Source organism: Anabas testudineus, chromosome 16, assembly GCF_900324465.2.
Source record: "Anabas testudineus chromosome 16, fAnaTes1.2, whole genome shotgun sequence".
In the NCBI taxonomy this organism is placed as follows: Eukaryota; Metazoa; Chordata; class Actinopteri; order Anabantiformes; family Anabantidae; genus Anabas; species Anabas testudineus.
In genome coordinates this window covers 13,681,564-13,702,364 of record NC_046625.1, presented here as the reverse complement: position 1 = coordinate 13,702,364, position 20,801 = coordinate 13,681,564, and the positions used below count along the sequence as shown (strand labels likewise).

The window sequence follows — 20,801 nt, the reverse complement described above, 5'->3', positions numbered from 1 at the left end:
AACTCACTAGCAGGGAAAACCAAGTCCAGAAAACTAAGGGCAAGGTCCAGGGTGTAACAAAGTGGTGCCTCCGTGGAACAGTCCACGTACCACAAACCATGTTGCTGTTAACCACTTTAGTTTACTTTATCAAACAAGAACAATGAGCTCCAAATGCAGTCTGAATGGCACAAATGCTGGAATCAGAATTAGAGGTTAAATGCAATATTGAAATTTTACAGACAGAAAAAGTGCCACTGACATAAAAGTGAAACATAATACTGTGGATGATGCCTAAATGTTCTTGGATTTATTGCAGGAAGGGCATTTGGCCAATGGAAAGTTGTATTTGATATTACGTAGTGTCTGTGGCTAGAGCCTGGATCATCCTCAGTCTGCCCAATCTATAACCATGATTTGAAAGTCTTGTATAACTGAAGAGAAAACAATGTATCCCCATCTGGTGGACAAAGTTTTTATAACAGCAAAATAATTCATTCAAAGTGGCAGGTAACAGAGAATTGTGCAGCTTTCTGTTAGCCCTGTGGTCAAACAGCAGGAAATCAAGCATACAAAAACAATACTTTGTAGATTGTATTTGTGTCATAGTACATTATGAAGATTATGACCATCTGAATAGATGGAATACATACAATACATGACATAAAATCACTTTAGTAACATGTAAACATTTTTCTCATGTTTTATTGTAATGTATAATTCAATTTAATTCAATTCAATTCAATTTAAGACATTGATTTAAGACCTTACAAAATATAACTGTATACAGAATTATATAGAAAACCCAACAACCCCCCTTGAGCAACATTGGAGAGGAAAAATCATTTTAATGGAAGAAAGGGATCAGGGTGGGCGGCCATCTGCCTTGACTGGTTGGGTTGAGTGTAAAGAGGAGAGAGAAAAGAACAGCAGGCAACAAAAAACAACAACAACAAGCAGCAAAATGGATGTTTCCAAAATATGTGGACGGACACAAATGTTGCCATACACTTGAAAATCCTGCAAGAAAATACAAGATAAACAATATAGAAACAGGTATTTTATTTGTAATTTACAGTCGACTTTCTATCACATTGTACTCACATTCAACATTCAGCTCACTTGTGTTGCTGATGCTGCTGGGGGTAGTGAAGGACCAACCAAGAGAGTGCATACTCCCTGTAAAAGCAAAGCAATTAATAAGTGGTCTCAAGGTTTACATTCCTGTTTTGTCTGCAACTGAAAGAAATACCTGAAAGACATATCTGAAGAAAGAAGGTATTGAGGAATAAACATTCAGCACTGTGCTATTCTGTGGTCATAAGTACTAAAAACAAAGGACAAGAACAAAATCAGATGCTTCAGCACTAAGTGAAGGCTGTTAAAATGTGAGGAGAAGATAACATGTGTCACTTCTTTTATGGAAATTGTTGGTGTTGCAGGACATTTCTGACAATTGTAATAGATGGCGGTACGGTTAAGATGTTAAGGATTATTAATATTTCTACTCACTCTTTACACGTAGGATAATTCTCTCTTCCTGCCTTCGCCCTCCACCAAATGTTGCATAGCATGTCAGAGTTCTTCCATTGTCATTACCTGACGCTGTGAACATTAGTGTGGAGACAGTCCTCCACTGAGCTTTGGCAATTTCTTTGGTATCAGTGGAGGTCGGCATGCTATCATAGTTCCACGTGAGAACTGGAACATCTTTAGGACAAGTGTATAAGGCAGTGCAGGATACTTTGCTTGGTTGGCCTTCAAGAAACTCTGCTGAGGAAGTGCTGATAGTCAAAGGTGAAAATTAACCTGAGACACAAATAACAAATTGGTTACTTTTACCATTTGAAGCAGACAAAAAACTTGTTTTATTCAGTGTGTATCCATCACATACATTCAGCATTTAAGATGCCAGATGTTGACGCAGTTAGACCACCAGTGTGTCGTACAGAGCATGTCACACTTTCGTGATCACTCTTTATGTCCAGTGTGGATGTCAGAGTAGTTTTGCATATGCCACTAGAGCTGCAGTCATGATTTACACGTCCGTTTCGCAGCGGTGAGTTGAATGTCAGAGTGGGTGGATAAGTGGGACAGGTGTGATGCACTGTGCAATGCAGTTGCACAGACTGTCCCACCTTCGTGTCTCCAGACACTGTAATGAGTGGTTTCTCTGGTGTGCCTTAAAAAAGAATTGTAGAGCATTAATAATCAGAAAATCCACATGAACATAAACATTTAATATCCCCAGTCTAATAACTTACTGTCTACTTCAATGGTTACGGTTGTATCAAAGAATCGGTAGGTGCTACTCCAAATATTCTCTGGATCTACCCAGGGATAAATCTTCTGTCTGTGGTGAGACCAAGTCACTGGGTAGATCCTTAGACTGCATGTCTTGGAGGTGGAGTAGATTCGTTCTGTTTTTCCTCTAAATGCATAAATAACTTGACCTGGGTTCCAGTTGTCATAAACTAGAGGGTATCCACGTTCTACATTCTGGTACCAAACCACACGATCTGGTCTTCTAGGTGGATTCTGATCATAGTCAAAAGTGCACGGGATCACAAGGCAGGAATTCAGCAATCCCTTAATATGTCTGGGCATCTTTACCTCCCAAGCCATGGAGCTGCGGAAAATGTACCCTGCAAAAACAAATAAATAAATAAAATAAATAAATAAATCAAAAACATTATGCAAGAGGAAAGTTAATATATACTTTACATAAAAAGTCCTCGTTTTACCATTGTATTACCTAGAATATAGACACTCAAGAGGAAATGGCTAAATCCAAACATCTTTCCACAGACCTGAAATATTGATAAGCATTTTAGTTTTATGCATTGAAACGCATGCAACAGTTTAAAAAATATACAAATACATATGTGAGGCACATCCCATAGAAAATTCAATGATCAGAACAAGATTAAAAATTTGATTCATTTTAGAAGCTAAAGGGAGTGAAAAAAGTCTGTTTTTATTAAACACAGAAATCTTACCTAAAAAAGGGAAAAAAGGGTACATAAGGTTTATTTTTGTATAGATGTATACAAAAAGAAAATTAGGTGACAGAAATTAAAGTAAGGACACAACTATAAAAAAAAACAAAAACTACATTACATTAGTCTTACAACAAGCTGGCAGTTTGTCACAGGACTAAAGAAATTGTACATGTTTCTAAAGCAGAATTTGAAATAGCAACATTTTTGCCACTCTTTTTGTGCTGAAGCAGTTTTTGCATTCTAGATGCAAAAAAAGGAAACAAAATGATCTTTACCTGCAGAAATATTATTTTCCAACAATTATCTAAAGAATTGCATAGTTTAAGAAGGGAGAAAATGTTAACATTCATGTCAGCATAAAGGAAAAACCTGCTTTATTCTTTTTGATAAATTCATTTCAAATGTTGAACATCAACATATATACTAATACTAACTTAAGATGGGAAATGGCAAAAAAAAAAAAAAGTTTTTACATAATTTTATATAATTTATATAAAGCTTTGCCTGACTTACCTCCAGATGTGACTGACTGTCAAAGAGCTTCAACAACATGACAAGTCTCTCACCACACATCATTTTAAGATACTCCCTCTAAAATGGGGGCGGAGGATATGGTTTACTAAGGACAAGGAGGGGAAAGATCCTATTTACTATAAAGCTTACTGGTCATCAGACTGTGATGTGGGGAACTAATAGATGTAGGAAATCTATTAAGGTAGGGGTGGAAACCAGTTGAGGAAGGAGAAAAAGGTGTAAGTGGGAGAGGATTAGTTAATAAAAGGCCTTGCATGAGGTGTAGTGGGTCTCTTTGTCATGCGCTGGTAAGATACACACAATTGTGCTGAAACTCAGAGAAACTGTCAAGGGGGTACCTCAAAGTGGTTAAGTAGTAGCTCTGAAAATGTTTGTGGTTTGTTATACCGGGTGGTTATGTTCAGGGTGCTGAGGTATGTCATAGAATATGATAAACTTTCCACTCTAATCAAGTGCTGGTTGATTGATGCAGATTTTTCCTGGTGGCAACCAGAAAGAAATACTTGGGGCAGGATTATTTGGTGTGGCCCCTGGAGCTGTGGTGGAGTTGTGTGCAGCCTTGATTGGGATGTGGGAACTTAGAGTCTACAGTTTTTACTGTAAACTCTTAAAATCTAGAAAAAAAACATTAACATCCAGCCTGTACTTGCAGAAAAGGAACCTGCTTTGTTTAAATAGGTTTATAGTTCTATAGCTATATTCTTAGCTTTTAGTTCTACCCGCATCATGTTCAGAGACCTGAAACACTATGTGTTAGCAGCTTTACAAAGCTCTGACATGACAATGCCATTGAGATTGGAAAAAATGAGTTGTCCAACCCAGGGAGAGATAGGGTATCTACTTGTGTCATTTCACTCCAACTACACTGTCTGCTGCATTTAACAAGTTTTACTAATAATGTGTCAAATGCTTTATTTTTCACAGGACTAAACTCTGGTCTGTTCATATTTTAGCTGTGTTTTTGTTGCAGTCAGCCATGGGATGAACTTGAGTTTATCCTCAGCTTTTGCATTTTTCTTACTGACATCACAGTCATCAGGCATTTCTCCTGATGACAACAAACCTATTCTTGCTTCTTTTTAAATATAAAGGTGATCTAATGGATTTAGGTCAGGCAAGCAGGGTGGCCTATTAATGGTATCAATTATTCATCCTCGAATAACTGCCAGTATACTGTCAGCACATGAGGTCAGGCGTTGTTCAAGGTGAACCTGCTCTGATCTGTGAAAAGCACATGGTGCCAGTGGCAAACCTACCAATTCTCACGTTCTATGGGGAATACCAATCGAGCTCTACAGTGCCGGGCAGTGAACACAGAGCAGAGAAGTCTGTTTTTGGTTCTTTTGGTCAGGGACCTGCAGAAGGTAATATGTAGGGCTCTGACAGTGACCAACTGTAGGAAACCTTGCACAAAATAGCAGATACTGGTACTCCTGCTGTCCAGCTCTCCTAGAGTAACTGGCTGTCTCCTGGAATCTTCTCCAAAAACAAAACAAACAAAAAAAAAATGAAGATCTCCAACTGTAAAACTAAATTAAACTACACATTTTTCAGGGGGAATTTTAGCACATTCTTCCTGCAGAACCGTTTTAGGTCTGTCGTATTCTTTGGACTTAATGTATGTGGCTCTCTTCAAGTCGTTCCATATCATTTCTATTATGTTGAGGTCAGGGCTCTTACTTGGCCACAGGTGTCCATGTAGAAGTGGCAGTGATATTGTTAATGGTTGTTTTCAATAAACACATGAAAGAACAACATTTCTTTGTATTATTTTAGGCTCATTATAAAAGAAAATGACAAAATAATGCAGAAAAACATGAAATAAAAAAAAGAATTCACATATTTCCTACCACTGTTTACTCGGAACAGAGAATAGTTGAATCTGATGGAACAAAATGTTCTCATGAATGTAGCTCTTGGGTTTTTCCTGAGAGCCTGCCAAGGGTAAGTCTGCTCCTTTCTGGTTCTGCATTCCTTCCTGCTCAATTCCGAGAAACTTTTCCATCTCCAACCCTTCTTATTTTTTTAAATATTTGGTTTACATTTTTCATGAAGAGAGAAGAGATGTGTCTGAGTCAGGTGTTTAAATATTTTCAAATAACAACACCTCCAGCACATAAATGAATCCATATTGGAGACTAACAGGCATTAATTTAATACAGCTAAATTGAGACATTGATCTTTACCAAGGGGAAGTAGTGGGTTCTGTCAATTTGTTTCTGAAGTCAACAAAAATGGAAAAATACAGTTATTCTTGTAAATAATATGTCATGGTTCCGGCCACATCCCCGTTCTGTTGGTGTTTTGTCTCCCCCTGGTGTTTCCTTCAGTCTCCACTCACTGGACTGCTAATTGCCTGATTCATTTCATCTGTGTGTCTCTTTTGTTTAAGCTCCACTCAGTCCTCTGCTCAGGGCTGGTTTGTTGTGTCATGTCCTCCACATTCCCATGATTCCCCTTCATGGTTTTGGTTCGTTCGTCTGTCCGTCAAGTCTCTTCAAGTTTGTTTGTTGGATTCCTTGGGACTCTCTGTTCCCCCCACGTGTGAGTGGTGTTTTGCCTTCGACTGCAGTGATTTTGCGTTGTTACTTTGTATTTCTTATCCTGTAGGGTTGTAGTTTGGGCTGTATAGTCCTTTGTTAAGTTAGTGGGTTCTTTGTTTGTTTTGTTTGTTAATTCCTTTTTTTCAGTTAGTACTCTGTCTGTCTGTTTATGGTTTTTGTTAGTACTTATTCCACCGTGTTTTTGTGTCTCTTTATGTTGTTACTTTAAGTGTTTGTTAGCTCCCTGTGTCCCTGCCTTTTGACTTTCAGCTTTAATTCAAAGTGTTTGACAAAGGTGTGACAATAACCACAGTTCACGTCCTTCTATGCAGTTCCTATCCAATCTGATATGAGAAGATCTATCAGGAGGACTGGGATGAAGTGCACAAATCTACATGTAAGAAGACTATAGAGCCTTACCCAAGAAGACACAAAGCTTTTTTTAACTGGCCCTCTAACATAACTGCCATTGGTATAAGTACAATAAGAACAGGAGGAACCCAGAATCCACTTCACCAGTGTAGAGGATGACAGTGTGTCCAAGGATTTAATTCCGTTAACTAATGGCACTCAGGGTGCCACTGTCTAGCATGTAGAAGTCCGGACTTCTTCAGGCCCTGTGTGTCACCTGTGGTCGGGGTGAACCTGCTCTTATCTGTAAAAAGCACATGGTGCCAGTGGACGATCTTTCAATTGAACTGCTATCCTGAAGACGTTGGACATATGCAACCTGTGTGGGGTGCAGGTGCAAAACTGTCAGAAAAGATGAGGAGGGGAAAAATGTTAGTTCTGCACCTGTAAAACCACCCTATTCATTTTAGTGCACCTGTTTCATTAACACCAAAGCAGCTGAAACTCTACTTAACTGACCAGAGTAATACCCCAGAGGATTCATTGATTTGATCCTAAAACTTGATTGATTGAAGTGTTCCTTTATTTTTGTTTGAACAGCACATATAAGTGTTTTAAGAATTACATGAATCAAATGTTTAAATCAGAGAGTAGCAATCCACATAGTAGTAATTCTTATGAATGATTAGCCTTTGCATAAAACCTTGATCAAAGTTGCCTTTTTCAAAAGTGGTACTTTAAAATCAATGTACAGTTCAATGTACAATTTCCTATTAAATATAGCAACATAATTTTATGTAATCAACAGGCAGTAATTTCATCAAAACCTAAATATTCTACAAAAATCAGTCACATCTGGCTTGCATATAACATAGACATAACATCAGAACAAATCCTAAAACAGACATCTTGTACCGGGGCAAATGCTCTTTGCCACTGCCAGAACAAAACCATATTTGCCATATATATCAGACGAGACAAGCTCTATGGGGCAATTTACAGCAGACCTCATGGAAGCTGTAAAGAAGGAGTTGTCCCACTAATTTATATAACAATTTATAAAGAAAAGTGTATCATCAACTGGTGGAAAACATGTTAGTAGAGCATTATGTTGAAAAGAGCAAAACATTTAAAATTTAAAAAATATTAATTAGGATTTGCGTGAACTATTTGTGTATATTAAAAAATTAGCTGAAGCTAGTAGCTGAAGACCATTTTTCACCATGTAAAATTTTCAAATAAAGAATATGGAATGGAAGGGAATATTTCCATCACTACAGTACTTTTTGCAGCTGTGTTAAACCTTACAACCTTATAGGAAATGTATACTTGAAAGCAAGCCTTTAATCATCATATGTCACATTTACATGTTGGAATGAAATTAGTCCTCTGCATTTAACCCATCCCGCTGGGGGGAGCAGTGGGCAGCCACATACAGGGCCAAAGGAGCTAGCTTGGAGTGTCTTGCTCAAAGACAAACCTGCTGGGAGTTTGAAATCTGATGTCTATTACACTCCCCTCCAAAAGTACTAGAACAGTGAGGCCAATGCAAGTTGTGTATCAGATCCAGATGTAAACATCTAGAAATAAAAGCTGAAATATTGATCTCTTGTCGTATATTCATCTTTTGATGTCCCCCCTTGAACCCCCTACGGACCTCCCATATCCAATACTTTTAGATGGCATTGTATGTGTATGATTTTTACATTCACTAAATAAAGCTTAAATGTAAGGTCAACATCACTACTCATGCACTATATAGTACATGTATGAATGTAAAATAAAGATAGTTATATTTAGGGATGTTTCCAAAATATGTTGAAGAACTCAAATGTTGCCATACACTTGAAGATCCTGCAAGAAATCAAACAAGAAATTAGTTATAATTCCTTATAAGGTCATGAAGAAAAGCAAACATTAATTTCATAAAAACACTCTCCATGTAACTAATAGGAGTCAAATTATGACAGTATGGGGCCATAATCATTAGCAGCAGTGAGAACACCATTCTGAATGAAACACACATGCCCACTAGGAAAGGATTAACAACTTACTATTATTTACATAGATGAGGAAAATTGTTCAGAAACCCCAGAAACTTAAAATCTTTTTTCTCTTAATGGTTGTGAATCATTCATCGAGAGAAGGATATATATACTCTACTTTCTTCTCCTGAAAGGAGAAGTGACATCAAAACGAGCTTTTAAACGACAGTGTGTGGACAGTGCACTACTAACCTCAGGCCTGACAGTGTGAGGATTTCTTTTGTTGCTAAAACAAACAGAAGAGAAGAGAGCAGAGGATTTATGTACAACTAAATAAAGCATACAGGTATATAGGAAAAATTGTGATTAGCAAACTTACTTCTTTGGGGAGGGAAATCGTGGTTTGGAGATGTGGTGGTCGTGGCTGATAGTGGCGGTGTTGTTTCTACAAGAGGAAATGGAAATTACACAACGTTCAATTTTATCTGTGCTTGCTGTTGGGACTGTATGATGTAGCAGGGGAACACAAATCAACACTTACACGTAGCCAACACTGAGGTTTGCAGCATTGCCTTGGCGTCTGTAAAGATAATTGATAGTGTACTGATTGCTTGTATTTTTTCATGCTGCCAATGATTCATATCAAATGAACTTGAAATGGTCCTATACCGTGAAAATCTGCTCCAAAATGATTTCCTATAAACAAATAAAAAAAGTTGTTGGAAAGTTTAACAGACCAAGCAGTAAACTCTAAAGCCAGCAGCACTGAACAGTGTCTACCTGGGATTTCTGTCATGCCACCCAACACGTCCATCCTCTGCTCTGTTAAAATAAAAATGTGGAAATGTAAACATGATGTATTTCATTTAAAAGTGAAGGTTTAGTCTTGGCTGCTCTTACCCAGAAATCCGACTCCAAATGGACCTCCTGAGCGGAGACAGGAGGTTACTATTTGTTAGCATGGGTGTACTGAATTTATAGAACAAGAGGTATGTCTACATACCGTTTTTCTGGTCTTGGAGGTCTGTCCCTGTCTTCAGGGTATCTCCTGAACATTTAATTGAGGAGTTAGTATTTAACATAGGGAAAATAAGGGTGTATAAGGACAACACAACATATTAGTGATTTAATAAAATAAAATAAAATAAGACAAAAACATTCATGGTCTTGAGGAAACTTCACATCGAGCTTACCTAGATAGTCTATCCCATAGTGATTGCCTGTAAATGTATGAATTGCAGAGACTTATATTTATACCACCAGGTGAATTTAATGTGTGTCAGTTTCTGCATCATTGTGGTTTATTAAGATACCTTTTCTCTGGGCGGCGCGGTGGTTGTACCGAGTTGTCAGTATGCTTTCTGTTGGATAGGGAAAATGCTATGTAAAAAAAGGGCCCACAAGGGAATCATAACTTTTAAAGAAAGACTATTTAAAAAGACTACTAGACTATTAGACTATAGAATTGATGTATTCAATGGGTCATTTTGAAATTACTGTACCTTTTTCTATAGATGAACACGGCGGCTACAACGATTGCAATCAGGACTACAGTTAGGACTGAAATGGTGGCTGGAAGGGAGCTTTTCAACTTGTACGTCAGTGATCCTGGAGACATATAAACATTAGATGCTTGTGAAACTTTATAAAAGAGAAATGCAAAACTTGAAGATGAAAGGTGAACAGTGTGTTGCTCTAACCCTTCACATTCAGCTTGACTGTGCTGGCTTGTTGCTTGTCTCGCCAGAAAACAGCAGTACAGGTCAGGCTTTTGACGCCGTCTTCCGCAGCAACCACGAAGGTGATCGAGGAGGTTGTCTCCCAAACGCCTTGTCCTCTTGGGGTCTCTGTGACTTCACTGGTGAGATTTTGGACATTCCAAGAGAACACCGGAGAATGTGATTGACATGTGTGCGTCACAGAACACGAGGCACTTAAAACAGAACCAGCGTCAACTTCGGCTGGAACCGGGGTCATCACTGGTTTTTCTGGGGCAGCTGAGATTTCAAACACAAAGTAAAGTGTTATATGTAGCTTAGAAAGCAAACAGATGAATAACTTAGACACATTTTAATAAGCCGAATAGTTTGTAGTGACTCCAGACCTTTCAGAACAATAAATACGCAGCTGTTCGTGAATCTGTAATTGGTATTTTCTTTCTGTACATGGAAACAGAAAGGCCCGTTGTCAAATGATTTTATGTCATCGATCTCCAGTGAGCAGTGTCCATCATTCAGGTCTCCTAACATCTTGGTGCGCTTCTTAAAATGGTCAGCTATATTGCTCTGGCCATTATGGTAGACAATTTCTCCATTTTTTTTAGCCCAGATGCCACGGGTGAATAACATATCCTGGTGCTGGAAGCTGCATGGAATCACCACACAGGACCGGGCCAGTCCACTGAGTTTGAAAGGAACAGTGGCATATCTGACAGGAACGTCTGAAAAGAGCGAAACAAGCCATGAAGGAATGATGCCTGCTGAAATCAATTCTCATGTGATGTGACAATACAACACCCACCACTGGTACGCTCTTCTTCAACTGGTTCGTCATATCCTGCAAAAATGACAACAAGCAATTCATCATAACATGTTCCATTTTCTCATCATTTACTTAGCAGAACTTCCAAAGCTCACAAATGAACACATTATACAGCATGTTTAATGCATTTAATCCATACAAATCCAAGTGTAAAAACTAAATGAAAATATTTTTCAAAATCATTTTTCATTAGCTGGTGCCAAGAAATAGTCTGGCATATAACACCCTATAAATCAATAAGCAGAGCTCTCATAAGATCCACCTATGAGGAGACCATGGTGTATGACATGTAGGAACTTACTTTTTATACGGAGGGTTTCAGATGCTGAGGTGTTCCCAGTGGCAAACACGGCAGTGCAGGTCAAAGATTTACCGTTATCATCCAGAGAGCCAATAAAGGTCAGGTTTGATACTATATTGTAAGTGTTGTGTGACTTCTCACTGGTGTGTAACACACTCTGCATGTCCTTGTAGTTCCACTCGATGGTTGGTTTATTCTTCTTGCACTTGTAGGAAACAGAACAGATGACACTCTTTGCTACACCTTCCATTGGGTCACGAGGCGGCTCAACCATTTTCATTTCCTCGTATGGACCTGAGTAGTAAAGTGAGGGTTAAGGCTAAACAGAGGTATTTTGATTCTCATTTACTTATCAAGTCTTATCACATTGTACTCACATTCAACATTCAGCCTGAGCTCACTTGTGGCTTTCTGACCACCACGGTAGCTAACAGTACACTTCACACTCTGGTCTGTCTCTTCGACCATCCAAGTTCGCTCAATCGTCCTTTGCCAAATGCCGTCAGATACCAGAGAGTCCATAAAGACGTCTTTTCCATTTATACCACTTAGTGTCAGGATGGGGGGAGCAGTGAGACATGTGTGGTGGACACTACAGGACACTCTGCCCTGCTCTCCGACCCTGGGGATATCAGTGATGCTCAACTGCGGCTCCTGTGCTTGGTCTATGAAATTCACAGCACAGAATTGAATTTGTTTTCAATTGGAGTGAAAATCACTCAAAATAAAGGAAACATGTATCTAGGTACTTACCTGTAACAATAAGTTGAGTAGTTTTATCTAAAAACTTGTTACCAGGGATGTGATAGGAAGTAATAGAGTGCTGATCTATCCATGGGTAAAGTCTGTCCTGATTGTGTGACATTTCAAGCTTTTCGATCTTAAGACTACAATTCATATCCTTCACTGATCCAATCAAACTTGTTATCCCCTCAAACTTTCGAATAGCACTCTGTTTTTGGTCATACACACATGGGTATTCGTTGCTCTGGTACAAGTACCATATAACACGGAGGTCAGAAGGCTGGGATCTACTGTAAGTGAAACTGCAAGGAATGATGATGCATGATCCCCTCATGCCTGTGATGCTGCCGGGCGTAGTGAAGGACCAACCAAGAGAAAGCATACTTCCTGTAAAAACATGCAAGATTTTAAACAAGTTTTTAATATTTAAAACTAGTAGTTCACAATTCTGGCCTTTGAACATATAAAATAGAATTTTAAAATGTCTGTCTGACTTCACAACACATGTTGTGGCATCTTCCACAGCAAAGATTTTAGCCAACAGTTATTTATTTATGAATCCAGCAACAATATAATACAAAGCAAAGCAATTGATTTGTTGGGTTTATTTCATCCTTATTGTCTGCAACTGAAATAAATGTCTGGAGAAATTAGGTATTGAGGAATAAACATTCAGCAATGTGCTATTCTGTGGTTACTACTAAAAATAAAGCACAACAACAAATCAGACACTTCAGTACTAAGTGAAGGCTGTTAAAATGTGAGGAGAAGATAACATTTGAGATGTGTCACTTCTTTTATAGAATTTGTGGGTGATGCAGAACAGTTCTGACACATAAGTGCAATAGATGCTGGTATGGTTAAGATGTTAAGGATTATTAATATTTCTACTCACTCTTTACACGTAGGATAATTCTCTCTTCCTGCCTTCGCCCTCCACCAAATGTTGCATAGCATGTCAGAGTTCTTCCATTGTCATTACCTGACGCTGTGAACATTAGTGTGGAGACAGTCCTCCACTGAGCTTTGGCAATTTCTTTGGTGTCAGTGGAGGTCGGCATGCTATCATAGTTCCACGTGAGAACTGGTACATCTTTAGGACAAGTGTATAAGGCAGTGCAGGTTACTTTGCTTGGTTGGCCTTCAAGAAACTCTGCTGAGGAAGTGCTGATAGTCAAAGGTGAAAAGGAACCTGAGACACAAATAACAAATTGGTTACTGTTACCATTTGAAGCAGACAAAAAACCCGTTTTATTCAGTGTGTATCCATCACATACATTCAGCATTTAAGATGCCAGATGTTGATGCAGTTAGACCACCAGGGTGTCGTACAGAGCATGTCACACTTTCGTGATCACTCTTTATGTCCAGTGTGGATGTCAGAGTAGTTTTGCATATGCCATTAGAGCTGCAGTCATGATTTACACGTCCGTTTCGCAGCGGTGAGTTGAATGTCAGAGTGGGTGGATAAGTGGGACAGGTGTGATGCACAGTGCAATGCAGTTGCACAGACTGTCCCACCTTCGTGTCTCCAGACACTGTAATGAGCGGTTCCTCTGGTGTGTCTTAAAAAAAGAATTGTAGAGAATTAATGATGAGAAAATCCACATGAACATAAACATTTAATATCCCCAGTCTAATAACTTACCGTTTACTTCAACGGTTACGGTTGTATCAAAGAATCGGTAGGTGCTTTTCCCAACGTTCTCTGGATCTACCCAGGGATAAATCTTCTGTCTGTGGTGAGACCAAGTCACTGGGTAGATCCTTAGACTGCATGTCTTGGAGCTAGAGGAGATTTGTTCTGTTTTTCCTCTAAATGCATAAATAACATCATCTGGGTACCATTTGTCATAAACTAGAGGGTATCCACGATCTACATACTGGTACCAAACCACACGATCTGGTCTTTTAGGTGGATATCGGTAGTAGTCAAACGTGCACGGGATCTCAAGGCAGGAATTCAGCAATCCCTTAATATGTCTGGGCATCTTTACCTGCCAAGCTATAGACCTGCAGAAAATGTGTCCTGCAAGAAAAATGTTAAGCAGAAGCAAAGTTAAAATTCGAAAAAAGTTAAAAAGTTTATTAAAGTTATTATAAAGTTATAAAAAGCTACATATTAGACATTAGATTAGATTTTGATTCATACTTTTTGTGAGCTATTGTATTACCTAGAAAATAGATGCTCAGGAGGACATGGCTAAATTTAGACATCTTTCCACACACCTAAAATACACACAAACATGTTTAGAAATAGTTAACAACACAACACAATTACAAATGTATACCACATCTTCTAGAAAATCTAATCTTCTGATAGAATGCACTTAAAAATCACTCAGAGTTAGGATGTGAAAGAGGAACTACAGTCAGTAGTGAATTTACATATCTTTGGGGACCTGACAAAACTCACTAAGGATTCACAGAGTCATAATCCAAAGCACTAAAAGGGCTGACTTAAATAATGAAGGTCAAATGTGGGTGGGTCTCTCACACATTTCAGAATGATGCCATCATTTGTGATCAAAGTATAAATTGTATTAAAATATCAAAAAATAATACAGTGTCTGTTAAATCATAAGTGTCTCTGCTCATCATGTACATCTACATTCACTTGGTTTTGTTTTTATTCCTTAAAATCTTAACTACTGGCAAAACAAGCTTCAATGACAAGGATTTGTAATCACATAATATACTGTACATAGTAGATATAGATTAGAGATCCACACAAGAAGAATCCACAAATTAAAAACCAGAGAGAAAAGTAAAAGCCACAAGTTAAAAGAAACTGTATTACATAGTTTCCACAGCAAGGAGGCACAAGACTGAGATAATTATACATGTCTTAAACAGAAAAGGCAACATTTTTGCATTTAAAAAGTCTACAGACATATTTCAGTGGTTATCAAAACAAATTAAAATTTGATTTCAAATAGTTTAAAGCAAAAATTTGCAAAATTATCATTTGTTTCCTCTATTAGTAAGATTTCTAATAATAAAACAAAGCACAATATGTGTGAAGCTTTCACAACTACATTTGGAAACACCATAGCTTCAAATGTTGTATTTCAGTATATAAACTAATAGAACATGAAACAGTGAAATGAATGTTGTTACTCTTTTTTATACAGATTTGATAAAGATTGACTGACTTACCCCCAGGGACGACTGCTCCCAACATTAACAGAAGTCTCTAATTACAGATCATTTTAAGAAACCTCCCTCTAAAATGTGGGCGGATGTTGTGGTTTGTTAATGACAAGGAGGGGAAAGATCCTATTTAAAGTAAAGGTTACTGACAATAAGACTCTCGGGGAAAGTCCTTCAGTCTTTTACTTTCAACTCTACAATAAAATCTATGTGATTTTTCAGAGTGTACAGATTTAGCTAAAAACCAAAAAACATCCAGCCTGTACTTAGATGCAGAAAAACAATTTCCCTGGGTAAAGAGGTATTATTTACAGCTCTTTTATGATAAAGGATAAAGACTGGAAGCTAGGAAACAGTAACAAAAATGAATCTTCCAGTTCCTCAACATGTGTCTTTATAGTTTGTGTTCCTGAGGTGCTGTCTGAAGAACTTTGTTATTATTAGCCATGCTAGCTGTTACCTATTGTTTCCAGTCTTTATGCTAAGCTAGGTTGCTACCTATAATCTTATATTGACCAGACAAATACGATTGCGGAGTCGATTGTCAGACCCATTAATGATCTGCACGAATAAATGTATTTCTGAGAATGTTAAACTATTACCTTTATATTTTTTTGCGTCTTTATTATCTTCATGTTTAGCATTTGGTATTTAGTTGTTTAATTTAATTTCTTTCAATCTCATTGTGGTATGTTTCAAGTGGCACTATGCTACAACAAACAGACTTAACAGATACACCTTATATTATGTTACATTTTATTCATAAAATCGGAAATTCAAATACATTTACTTTCCCTAAACAATATGATTGTCAATGACAGATTTAAATATATTTTGTGTGCTTACCACAGTGGTAATGCATAGTGATTCAAAAATCAGTAAAAAAAATCAGACGCACTTAATAGCAATGACAGTTACAGGCATTATTTTGTTGTCTGCTTCGATGCCATACACAAAACTCTCTCTTTAGAAATTAACTTCCTTTTTTCAAATGTTTCCATAGACGTTGAGGTCTGCAGTGTTTTCATAGTCGTCACCATCGTCAAGGTCCTATGAGAGATTAAAGTAATTTATTTCACAGATGTTACTTTATACAATTGCTGGAATAAATCATTGTCAAATTAAGTAATTAATTACCTCTTTGTAATTGCAGACCTTTGGTTGGCTGAAGTCCAAATACAACAGCAATAATATGAAAACAAAGAAAAATATTAATTGCTGAATTATCAATGTACCACAACATGTACTATATGTATATAAATGTACATTTTTCCAACTGCTCACGTTCAAAGAAAGTACACCTAGTACCTTTTTGGGGATGGGAAACGAGGCTTGGAGATTTTCTTGTTGTCACATGGTTTTGAATTATTTGGCCTGTGAATTAAAATTTATGTCAGTACACAAGTGAAAAAAACAACAATTTTTAACAGTTTTATGATTTACTTACATGGGACCCGAATCCCCCATATCCCCTCTAGGCCTTCTGTAATAGAAAAGAAGGGTACTATGTAATAAAAATCATTAAAATTGTCACATGAAAATAAAACAATTTAACAAAAAACGTGAAAGAACAGCTTGTGAAACTTTACAGTAAGTACTGTCATTCTACCATCCATGTTTTTCATGTCTTACCTCGAAAATCTGCTCCAAATAGACCGTCTGCACAAAAAAAGAAGAACAGAAACTATGCAAATGTCGAGAAGTATATAAATAAAAGCACATAATGTATCAAAAACAACCTAAATTGCACCGCACTGTACATGCAAACTATGTTGTACAGCGAAGCTGAATTTGATACAGTGTGGAAATTTCCACTTAAAATACATTACATACATGTTGTTTTAGGGAACTAAAAATCCCAAAAATGCCTCTTACCTTTGATCAGAATTAAATGGTGCCCGGCCACCAGAATGAAATCTAAAAATGACATTTTTAAGTTTAACAGTTTTGAAAGTGTAAAAATGACAAGAAAATAAAAATTGAAAGTAAAAGTATCAAAGCTCTGCAAAAAAGACGGAAATGAAAGAGTTGGTGCTTTTACCCACCTGCGTGACAGCCTCGACAGCCGGTTCCACATGCTAAGTGTCACAGAAAGTTATTTTAAAGTAATGAAGGAAATGCATTTAAAGAATATGATATCAGTGTAGCACTATGAACTAAATCTGCTTTACCTGCCATCCTGACTTTGGAGCTCTGCAATGCGTCTCCTTGACCAGACATAAAATAATAATATTTATTTAGGAGTTCAAATATGGTAATTATTGTATTATTTGCTCAGTCACTACATTACTCACTTGTATCTTTTCACCATGAAAACGCAGAGGACCCCAAAGGTCACAGCAGTACCAATTGCCACTACAACGGGAATGATGATGTGGTTGTAGTTTAGTGCACCTGTAAATAGAAGCCAGCCATTCTTCCTTTATATCACACACGCAGTAGGTGAACAACATACAGCAGGTAAACTAAAATAAAGAATGCCTTTAAGACTCAAGTGAAAACTCTCACGTTTTACACGGAGTTTGAATTTATTAGAGGATGTCCTCTGTCCATTAAATGTAGCTGTGCAGGTGACTTCTTCGTGGTCATCCTTCTCCTCAGGAATGAGTGTTATGATGGACTCTACCTCCCAGAGGCCATAAGGAAGTTTTCTGTGGTGCTCCATGAAACTTTCGACCCTACTCCATTTGAGTGCAGGGCTATGGGAGGGACAGGTGTGGAAGACTTTACAGGTGATAGTATAGGGAGTTCCTAGAAAAGCTGTCTCAGAGTAAATGAGTTCTGGTAGTGGAGGATCAGCTATAAATGAAAAAGATAAAGAAGACGATAAAGTAAAAGGCAAATCAGAGTAAAATAGATCCGATAGAGTTCTAAAAAATCTCAAAAGAAAAGTTAGTGACATACAGAGCATGTTCAGCGCAGCACAATCCTCAACAAAGGAAAATTTGTTTATGGTGGGGTCTTCATTCTCTGCTAGTTCGATCCGGAAACAGTAAGGACCATTGTCATGATCTTTAATTTCAGTAATTTCTAAGGTGCAGTTGTTTTGACCAAGATTCCCCAACAACTTAGTTCGACCTCTAAAGTTTTCCAAGACCCTCGTATTATCTTCGTGATAAACTCGCTGATTTTTATCACTTTTAAGATGCCAAATCCCTCTGAGTTTGGACCTGGGCAGGTTATTTTCGGGATAGGTGAACGTGCAGGGTATCACAATACATGATGAAACCAGGGCATCAAGCTTTTGTACCACTTCGGCCTTCCATTCTCCTGTTAAAACAGGGCTGCAAATAACTGGATGATAAAAAAAGGAAGTGACAAAAAGAAGAAGAAGTGACTTTTAGCTTTTTCTATTAACTAAATAGTATGTAGGAATGAGACATTAGAGGTAACTAATCCTTTTACCTGACATAATCAGACAGAAAACCATCATCTTTGTCTTTTTCTCCATGTTTGGCTGAGGTTCTGTTGGTGGGATACACTGTGAACATAAAAGTACTATCAACTTTATTATTTACTGCTAAATGCAAATTATGACAGTAGTGAAAGTGGAACTTATTCAAAAAGAATTAAGCGTCACATAAAAAGATTAGTTCTATAAAGCAAAAACTGTTATGATCTTTCCTTAATACTGGATATACACATCTGATACAACATAACACATTACATTAACCATACATTTTCAACAGTAATAAAATGAATGTAATATAATAATAAAATGTAAGTGAATTCTATGCACTTTCTTTTATATTCATCCTCATGGCAATTTTCACAAAGCCTCACAATCAATCTCACGTGAACTGATGTAAACATCTAGCGAATCCAATAATAACAATTGGAAAAAAATGTGATTGGATCTATTTTAAAATTGAATCACACACAAACACAAGTTCTGTCATTTTGTCTACTTAAGAAACGTTAAAAACTAAAAATGCTAAGAAAATGTACCGATATACTGTAAACAGCATATAATGTTACCATATATAGACTTAGAGTCTTACCCGATTAAGCTGCTGCCTGTTCGATCAGAGTTATGTGTGTGTACTGAAACACTTCCCCAAGAATGTGCTGAGACGATGTGCTGTTCTGCAGTTGACAGTTAACTCTAGAGGTGACATAGAAAAGTGCAGAACAAATTATAACACTGCAGGGATGTAATGGCTGAAGTAGCAGTAGTGTTACTAGTGGGAGCAGAACATAACGTTTTATCTTTGTGAGTCATAAGAGATGTATAGTTGTCTTTCATTATTACACAAAAGAAATACTCCTGTTGGGTGATATTCTAAAAGATATGACTACTTTCAGCAACCACAGGCAAAATCAGATTGGAAAGCCACAGTAAGGATGCAGTCACATACGTGAAAGTATCCTGAGTAAGAAAATATTAAAAACAGCTTTCTGTAAGCTTGAATTTTAATCATGTTAAAAACTATGGTTATTGTGCTGACATTTAAATGTGAAGGTCATCACGTCAAATGAGCACTGATCAGAATGAGGAACAGAAAGTTAATAAACATGTTGCCATACACTAAACTTATCTGTCTGGACCATTTGGTATAAACCAACCGGAACTACAACATATACCATCAAATAAATATAGATCTGATGTAGTCTGATAGGCAACAGATGATGGATATAATTAAACTATTTCTTGATGAGACTAGGTTCATTTGAGACATTTTCTTGTCTTAAGGTGCAGAATACAGAAAGAGAAAGGCTCTCAATAAATAGTAGTTTTTTGCAGACTACAGCTTTTCTTGTAGTTTCCATAAACACAATAAGTGAAGGATACAAACTGTCGACCTCTAAATGCACTTTTCCAATTTCCACAATTTAGTGATGTCAGATTGGAATGAAATGTCTGTACCTGGATTATTTAATATATCAGCGCTGTAGACCTCTGTCTGAAAATTAAACACATCACCAAGACACTTCACTCCACTGGGTGACATGTTTCTTCATTAAAAGATGCAGCCTATAAATAAGCCAAACCTTTTAAACGGCCGTTACGTTACGCATCTGGGCAAAATCTCAGCTTTGCAAACACAACCACAAAAGATTATGACTGTAATGAGTATGTCTGTTTCTCTGCTACTTACCTGATCGGGTTCACCTTTGCTTTGTCTCACTTATGGGGCAGGTCTGCAGCCCCTGACCTCCTGCTGAGGCCCTCCTAGTATCCGTGACTTAGTCTGACTTTCACCTGAGTCTATCTGACACTCATCCAGATCCAGAAAGCTGCTACGTGCTGAAACAACCTCGGTTTTTGTCCAAAGATGTCACTGAAGACACACCACTTCCGTCTGTGATATAGTTCTTCTTAATGAAATACATAAAAGATTTCTTTTAATTCAATTGTGAGGGTTTAAACCCGAACCAAACTCAAGGAAAGACACGACACCGTACGACTCGTTAAAAACGAGGTTTATAAGAGGTGATGGGCGGTGTCTGGTCTGGAATATACTGGATCTAAACAAAGACAGATGGTTATTAAGTGAGTCAGAGTTGGTGAAATAATAGTTTGGGAAAAAGAGTTTACTCACTTACAGGAAGTGGAAGGAGCAGGTGAAATGGCCGCTGGGAGTTGTAGTGAGCTGCGGAGATGATGGACGAAATGTGCCGTCAGGATACATGGAAAAACAAATGTGGAAAGTTGACATAGGGCGCA

At 37.6% G+C, this 20,801-nt stretch overlaps 3 protein-coding genes across 3 annotated transcripts; all 3 read right to left on the bottom strand.

Moving 5' to 3' along the window:
* Positions 1-848: 848 nt before the first annotated feature.
* LOC113169946 (sialoadhesin-like) lies at positions 849-3,530 on the bottom strand. Its single transcript, XM_026371753.1, has 7 exons — positions 3,495-3,530; positions 2,735-2,789; positions 2,244-2,624; positions 1,874-2,161; positions 1,492-1,788; positions 1,084-1,158; positions 849-999 (listed from the first exon to the last, which is right to left on the bottom strand). The coding sequence occupies exons 2-5, from the start codon at positions 2,775-2,777 to the stop codon at positions 1,784-1,786; spliced, it is 717 nt and encodes a 238-aa protein (XP_026227538.1). The 5' UTR covers positions 2,778-2,789; positions 3,495-3,530; the 3' UTR covers positions 849-999; positions 1,084-1,158; positions 1,492-1,783.
* Positions 3,531-9,672: 6,142 nt separating this feature from the next.
* Positions 9,673-15,211, bottom strand: LOC113169912. The gene is made up of 13 exons (XM_026371701.1): positions 15,140-15,211; positions 14,155-14,209; positions 13,629-14,009; positions 13,258-13,545; positions 12,876-13,172; positions 11,990-12,367; positions 11,614-11,901; positions 11,237-11,530; positions 10,915-10,950; positions 10,499-10,834; positions 10,095-10,391; positions 9,897-10,002; positions 9,673-9,755 (listed from the first exon to the last, which is right to left on the bottom strand). Exons 2-13 carry the CDS (start codon positions 14,195-14,197, stop codon positions 9,686-9,688), a joined length of 2,814 nt encoding a protein of 937 aa, XP_026227486.1. The 5' UTR covers positions 14,198-14,209; positions 15,140-15,211; the 3' UTR covers positions 9,673-9,685.
* Positions 15,212-15,897: 686 nt separating this feature from the next.
* LOC113169932 (myelin-associated glycoprotein-like) lies at positions 15,898-20,685 on the bottom strand. Its single transcript, XM_026371733.1, has 14 exons — positions 20,233-20,685; positions 19,135-19,238; positions 18,539-18,614; positions 18,038-18,427; positions 17,642-17,932; positions 17,428-17,527; positions 17,305-17,340; positions 17,179-17,211; positions 17,009-17,050; positions 16,766-16,792; positions 16,581-16,616; positions 16,442-16,507; positions 16,271-16,298; positions 15,898-16,183 (listed from the first exon to the last, which is right to left on the bottom strand). The coding sequence occupies exons 3-14, from the start codon at positions 18,582-18,584 to the stop codon at positions 16,121-16,123; spliced, it is 1,158 nt and encodes a 385-aa protein (XP_026227518.1). The 5' UTR covers positions 18,585-18,614; positions 19,135-19,238; positions 20,233-20,685; the 3' UTR covers positions 15,898-16,120.
* Positions 20,686-20,801: the final 116 nt, after the last annotated feature.

Bases quoted from the DNA above. Each gene is read 5' to 3' on its own strand.
- LOC113169912 (XM_026371701.1), bottom strand. From the start codon at position 14,197: ATGTCTAAATTTAGCCATGTCCTCCTGAGCATCTATTTTCTAG. The intron at 13,173-13,257 runs GTATGTGATGGA...TTTGTGTCTCAG, and splicing joins TGGCATCTTAAATGCTGAAT to GTTCCTTTTCACCTTTGACT. The intron at 9,756-9,896 runs GTACAGTAATTT...CCTATCCAACAG, and splicing joins GTGTTCATCTATAGAAAAAG to AAAGCATACTGACAACTCGG.
- LOC113169946 (XM_026371753.1), bottom strand. From the start codon at position 2,777: ATGTTTGGATTTAGCCATTTCCTCTTGAGTGTCTATATTCTAG. The intron at 2,625-2,734 runs GTAATACAATGG...TTGTTTTTGCAG, and splicing joins CTTGAGTGTCTATATTCTAG to GGTACATTTTCCGCAGCTCC. The intron at 2,162-2,243 runs GTAAGTTATTAG...TTCTTTTTTAAG, and splicing joins CGTAACCATTGAAGTAGACA to GCACACCAGAGAAACCACTC.
- LOC113169932 (XM_026371733.1), bottom strand. From the start codon at position 18,584: ATGGAGAAAAAGACAAAGATGATGGTTTTCTGTCTGATTATGTCAG. The intron at 18,428-18,538 runs GTAAAAGGATTA...TTTATCATCCAG, and splicing joins TTTCTGTCTGATTATGTCAG to TTATTTGCAGCCCTGTTTTA. The intron at 16,508-16,580 runs GTAAGTAAATCA...TTTAATTCACAG, and splicing joins ATGGGGGATTCGGGTCCCAT to GCCAAATAATTCAAAACCAT.